This window comes from Punctularia strigosozonata (genome assembly GCF_000264995.1).
Source record: "Punctularia strigosozonata HHB-11173 SS5 unplaced genomic scaffold PUNSTscaffold_7, whole genome shotgun sequence".
Classification (NCBI taxonomy): domain Eukaryota; kingdom Fungi; phylum Basidiomycota; class Agaricomycetes; order Corticiales; family Punctulariaceae; genus Punctularia; species Punctularia strigosozonata.
In genome coordinates this window covers 324,803-331,027 of record NW_006767439.1, presented here as the reverse complement: position 1 = coordinate 331,027, position 6,225 = coordinate 324,803, and the positions used below count along the sequence as shown (strand labels likewise).

At 52.0% G+C, this 6,225-nt stretch overlaps 2 protein-coding genes across 2 annotated transcripts; both read left to right on the top strand.

The window, feature by feature from the left end:
* Positions 1-659: 659 nt before the first annotated feature.
* Positions 660-1,976, top strand: PUNSTDRAFT_134619 (uncharacterized protein; the record flags this gene model as incomplete). The annotated part of the gene is made up of 4 exons (XM_007384120.1): positions 660-915; positions 969-1,330; positions 1,392-1,550; positions 1,611-1,976. The coding sequence occupies 4 exons, from the start codon at positions 660-662 to the stop codon at positions 1,974-1,976; spliced, it is 1,143 nt and encodes a 380-aa protein (XP_007384182.1).
* Positions 1,977-3,608: 1,632 nt separating this feature from the next.
* On the top strand, positions 3,609-4,508 carry PUNSTDRAFT_143878 (uncharacterized protein; the record flags this gene model as incomplete). Its single annotated transcript, XM_007384119.1, has 1 exon — positions 3,609-4,508. The coding sequence occupies one exon, from the start codon at positions 3,609-3,611 to the stop codon at positions 4,347-4,349; it is 741 nt and encodes a 246-aa protein (XP_007384181.1). The 3' UTR covers positions 4,350-4,508.
* Between the last annotated feature and the right edge of the window lie 1,717 nt (positions 4,509-6,225).

Genomic DNA, 6,225 nt, shown 5'->3' with positions numbered 1-6,225 from the left:
CCAAGTGTAAGAACCCCTAGATCGTGGTACCTTAGGCGGGTACCGAACCGTCGTGGTTGTTAGACTTGGCGTAAAGTCTGTCGTCGTAGTCTAGGCTGTGTCGTGTGACTTAGGCGTGAGAGTCAAGACTCTAGGCGCACTAGGTCGAGTGGGGTTGTTGTTGTTAAGGTAGCGGTGTCTTAGTCTTAAGTCTAAAAGGCCGTAACCGAACCGTCAATCGTTATAGCGCTAAGGGCGTGTATAACAGATGGACGAGCTGAAGTCCATCGACTTCAGCTAGCGTCTTATATACTACTATACAAGTACTGTACTAGAACCTTCCAGTACCTACCATAACGTTCTATACTATTCTACAATGTTCCTTATGAGTCACAGTCGAGTCATAACCTGAGTCACTACAAGTCCTAGAACCTTCAGGCGCATTCCAGCGCCTTCTACAAGGTTCTACTCTATTCTGCGTGTCATTACTAAGCGTTCATGACACCAGGCATGCCTTCCGAACATCGCAGAGCTCGTGGGTGCCAAGGAGATCACATTTACTGTGAGTACCGAACCTCCTTCCCATCGAATACTGCTGAGAAGCTGTTTTACAGAACAAAGTCATCCAATCTTTATTCAAGAATCGCCATTCTTCCGCGTACATAAACCTCGACCTCTCTATGAGCAGATACATCCTCATCATCGCTCCATTCATTCGATCACTCTGGTCTCTCGAAGCCGCCTGTGCTACCCCTTCCAATGTCTTCATCTTTTGGAACGCTATTGGTGCATCACTACACGAACTCTTCTCTGGACATGTTGATGAGACTGGGATACCCGAGTCACTCGCACAAGAAGTGACAGCAATCTTCAATCGTCGCTGGAAAGAGTTCTTTTCGAATGGTATCTACTTCGCAGCTGCGCTGCTGGATCCGCGTACGTTGGTGATACCCTTGTGACGTGACACGCTGACGACCATGGACCCATAGGTTATCCCATCAACGACATCCTCATCCGGCCCGCAACCATGACATCGAACATCATTCTACCCCCTTCCAAGCCTGACGACGACAGCAATATGCCGCATCCCCGCGCGTACCACCACGTGAAGTCGTGTCTCAAAGAATTACTCAAAGCTGAAATCGATCGCGCAGAGAAACCCGGTGCCGCTCACATCCACCCGCTCTTGAAGCAGCCATTGGACGGCATGGCCGTTGCCCTGGAGTTCAAGAAGCAGCTGATCATGTTCTGGCATGGCGAATATCCGTTCAACGCGCCTCTACGAGCCGGTCAGACTGCCCTTGAGTGGTGGGAAGAGCTGGAGCCGATTAAGCACTCTCAAGTCCTCGCGGTAAGTGTACTTGCTCCGAACGCTGGACCAGCATATAACTCACTTGAAAACGATCTCTCAGATGCTAGCTGTCAAGATTTTCAACATGCTTCCCAATTCCATGCCTGATGAACGCACCGGCTCGAAGATCACATGGCTCAATTCACCCACACGCGGAAACCAGCAAGTTCAGACGCTTATCGACATGATACAGGTTGGGCAGTGGTACGGTGATCACCAGGTACGTGCCGTAGTCTCTCATGGCTTGCTGCGAACTGACTATACACTCATGGTGGAATAGGCGGAGAAACGGGCCACAGAGCGAAAACTTCCGACTGTCAAGTTTCGCGATCTCAACGCCGACATGCTGAAAGCAGTCCAGCAGCATCAGGAGCATATCGAGGAGGAACACTCGGCGTCGGATTCGGATTCGGACGACGATGTTGACGACTCGGGCGATGCTGGGTCTGCCAACGTGTTCCGCCCCAGAACCGATTCCTTGCCGTTGCGCGAGGAGTTCGTACACGCAGATGACGACATCGATCTCACCTCGCCATTAATCCGCGATGTTCTGTCCCTCGAGCCCATTCCAGGCGTCTCGCGCTCGACTGACACGAGTTTTGTCCCCACATCACAGCCTCAACCACTGGACTGGTCCCGGATTTGAGCTCGGAAGGCGGTTGTTTGTTATTTACATTAGTTACATTGTTTATCGGTGTGAATAAATGCTACGGCTACCCTCGAATTGTTTACATTTGTAAACCAGTCGTCGGACTTTTTTCACATTACCCTAGCACACGGCATTTTGCAAGGATCTCGACGTCGTTTTCCTCGACGAATGCGCTGCGGCAAGCAAGAATCAGTACTCGGCGACCTTGGAGGCCCTGCGGTTCGGGTTCTGTGCAGTATCTGCCGTACATGATATCTTGACTAATATGGCTCGGCTCATTCAGTAATATTATCTGAGGAGAATTTCGGGCTTAGCAGCTATGAGTCCGGCTCGCTTCCCTAGTCAATGAGAATATTGTGACAAACCGGATATCCTTGCCGCGGTCCGACATCAATACCACACACACACCAGTTGCGGCGTATTTTCCTTGTCCGCTCGTAGAAGATATCGTTACTTGGGCAAGACAGACGAAGCCAAGTGCACAGGAACAATTCGGGGACTTCTGCCTCCGGGGTTGATATATCAGAAAACCGTGACTCAAATGACCCAATAATCGCATACTAGTGCATTGTCGTGAATGGCCCACCCTTGTCAGAATGCCTTTGGCCTGTGATAAGCCTTCTGTGATAAACATCGATTTTTCTCAGCGCCGCGCCAAATCGCCATACTTTGAATAACAGCTCCGGAGTCGCTGCGAGTATCCTCCCCTGCAGATCAGCAACATGGTCTGTTCTTCAGACTCGGCATGAATCGAACGGGCTCAGCGATCCGCGGGAGAACTTCGTTTTCAGTTCGCTAGCATAGCTAGTCGGCGTAGAAAGGGCTCCGTGTTTTGTAGCAACAGTTGCTACTTTGAGATGCGAGGGGAGCGTGTGGGAATGCATAGCCCGGCATAGTCCACTGGAGCATACTAGGATATGTTCGCACATATGACAGAGGCATATCCTGGCAGGTCTGGTCGGTGAGTCTCATAGCGCCAACGCCATGAGACTTCCCCCCATCCCGGATTTTACCACTGGTTTGATTCTTCAAGCCCGACTCTTCAGGACCGTGATGGGTGTAGGCACAACGCCGTGCCATTACCTAGGGCACTGGACACGTCGCCTTCCGGCAACGGTAAGCATACAAGCTACATACGCAATGCCGAGGACGCGCGCACCTAGGGCAGGGAGTGTATAGCGCAGTGCCTCGTCGTGCAGCGTTAGAGAATGAGTTCACCATGACCATAAGCGAACACAAGTGCTCCGCGCCCTGCGCCAGGCGCTGAGCTTATCAAAGCACCGACATCGCCATATTAGGAAGCTGTTCTGGACCGCATGCTGCGTTCCTCGACGAAGGAGGCTACGGCACACCGCCCAAGGCGGCGCACAGCGTCGGCTGAGCACCGCAGTTGATAGTTAAGCGCCCGGCTTCTAGAAAAGGAAATAATGTGATCCCGAGCTGTACAGGAAAACACGTCGACCAGCGCTAAACCTCTTGAGTCAACGCAGTTCCTGAGAAATGACTCGCAGCCCATGGCTCCGAAGGGCGATTGCTGTCAAAGCTGCGCAATAGGGGTTGCCCCTCTATCTGCATATAAGGACGGGTCGGGGTCGATTAGATCACTTACAACCCATACCGCACACTACGATGGCCGACAGACACGTCCGCTTCGCAGAGGCGAACACATACTACTCGCCCGCGTGGTCCCTCACGTCCACACCGACGGCGAACACGCCCTCTCCCACATACTCCAACGCGTCGTTGTCGTCTGACGATGGACCGTTGACGCCGCCGTCGTTCCCATCGTCCCTCCCTGGATCAGCTGTGAACATCCACCCTTCCCTGGCACACCACCTATACCACACACCAGCCATCCAATACGACACCATCGAGCATCCGAGCACTGCTTCGCTCGTTCATCATCCTCCGCACTCTTCAAGGCAGGAGTTGCGATCACTCCTTGCGGAGCCAGCGACAAGCCCACCGGTCACGTCCTTGAAGCTGGTTAGCAACCACCTCCCTTTCCTGATCACGGTGACGCCTACTACACCTGCGTCGCCTCCATACCACGGCTCTCCATTTTCGGCCATTTCGAGCCCACGATCCTCCGTCAACCCGTTCGTCACAGTCGGGGACGTGCTCGCGTCCATATATCACGGCTTGAGAACGCCGATCTCGAAGACCGAGTTCGCGAAACTCGGGCATTCCAAAGCCGAGGAGGTCACAGCTGCCTGGCAGAAGAGATATCGACGCCTGAACAACACACGCGAAAGAGAGGCGGAGAAGGCGAAGGGAGTGAAGCGAATCGACTTTCTCTCCGGGCGAACAAAGTACCTTGGCATATCTCCGCCGAAGCACGGAGACATGTGGGTACTTCACTTGGCATGAGGGAGGGAGGGAGGTAGCGACGTGGCCGCGAGAGTGGTTTGGTGGAGGTGATTGGCATAAAGGCACTCCGGATTCAAGCACTGTACAACACCATCATAGGATTATTTCTGTATCTACTAGACGTAAATTTAGTGTATTTCCCCGACAATGAGATAGTATATGTACACACACCACTCGGAGCAAGATATGCTAGCCTCGGAACGAGTAGCATGAGCACAGCGCGGATACTCGATGCTCCAATGAATCTCAATGAGTACTCGGCTCATCATCCATACCATAGCTGTTAGAATGAACATGCTCAGGAACGATAGTGCGCGCGTGAGCCTATGGAATTCGGCAGACAAGCGACAGCATATCTGTGGCTTCTTGTATGGCTTGAACAGTCGTTATCGATTCAAGTTTGAAGCAAGGTCCAGCAATCAAAGTCACAGCAAAGTCGAGATATCGAAATTGGTGGGCGCAACGACAGCACTGTTGCCCGTAGTGGTAGCACGACGAAACTCCAACGAACGCGAGGCAGAGATCATCAGATAGTCACGTGCGTGCAGAAAACCGAGGCTCACGTGCGGATATCCTTGGCTCTCATTACCACCACGGTTCTGTTCAAACCACGCATTGGAGATCGCGATTCAACCCAAAGACTTGATATTTGGGTTTCCCTGACCTGACACAACCGGAAAAAAAAATCGAAACGTCTCGGATAGGCTAGTACGTGTCATTTGAGCAAGTGGTCGGGTTTCACGGGTTTCCTACTCACGTTATTCGCCCACGGTCTCGACTACCTGTAGCGAGCACGAAGCCGTAAATGCAGGCTCTTTGCTTCCATGCTGCCGTCGTGCGCCCTGAGCTCCGTTCCTCCTGCTATGCCTCATGCTGTTCTCTGCATTTGACCTGGGGCAGTGCTAATTGCTGCTGAGCGGATTGGCCAACGAGACGTAACCAAATGGAGTTCTACTGCTTATGGTACCTCTGGATCTACCTTTGGCGCTCAAAGCTATCATATCCTCGACGGTACGACCGTAGTCTCTCGGCGGCTCGGCCAGTAGGGCGCACAGTCCGTTGGTGTTTCGCTGCACCGTTGCCCCGTGGACTGACATGATGCCCGCACCGCCATTATCTGATGCGGACCAAGAAATGTATACACTAGGCAAAAAACCGACAATCATTTTTAGCCCTCGTTCCCATGAGGGACTAAATCGCTCAACTGGGAATTTCAGACGGGCTATACCATATGACAACATAGTCTCGGCACAGCAGTCACAGCACCTGGCCTGAGCCGGGTACTATGTGCTGCTTACATATTTAAAGCACCGCGACCCAGCTACTTTGTTGCACACCTTCGACCTACGACCTACTAGCACCGCCGACATAGGTCAGGATGAGGTCAGGCTCAGGCTTAGGGGTCCAGAGCTAGGGGTTGGAGCTATGGGTTGAAGTCTGTTCCAGGTTAGTTGGGGTCACATTCACAGTTAGGGCCAGGGTTCCAAGGCCAAGGTGGGTCAGAGTTGAGGTGAGGGTCAGAATTTTGGTGTTGGGAATGGCTCTAAGCTGGCAGGTCAGGTGGTGCAGGGGTCAGACAATCGTGGATTTGCATTCAGGTTCTACTTAGGGAGCCCTGCTACCAATCCTACTATTAACACTAACACTAACACTCACACTAACACTCACACTCACACTAACACTAACAATCACACTAACAATCACACCAACACTCACAATAAATCTAACCCTAACACTAACACTAGCACTCATACTAACCCTATAGCACTCATACTAACCCTAACCCTCTAACCCTAACTCTAACACTAACACCAAATCTAACACCAACACTGACCCTAACACGTTGACCCTAACTGATCCGATCACAATACACCTA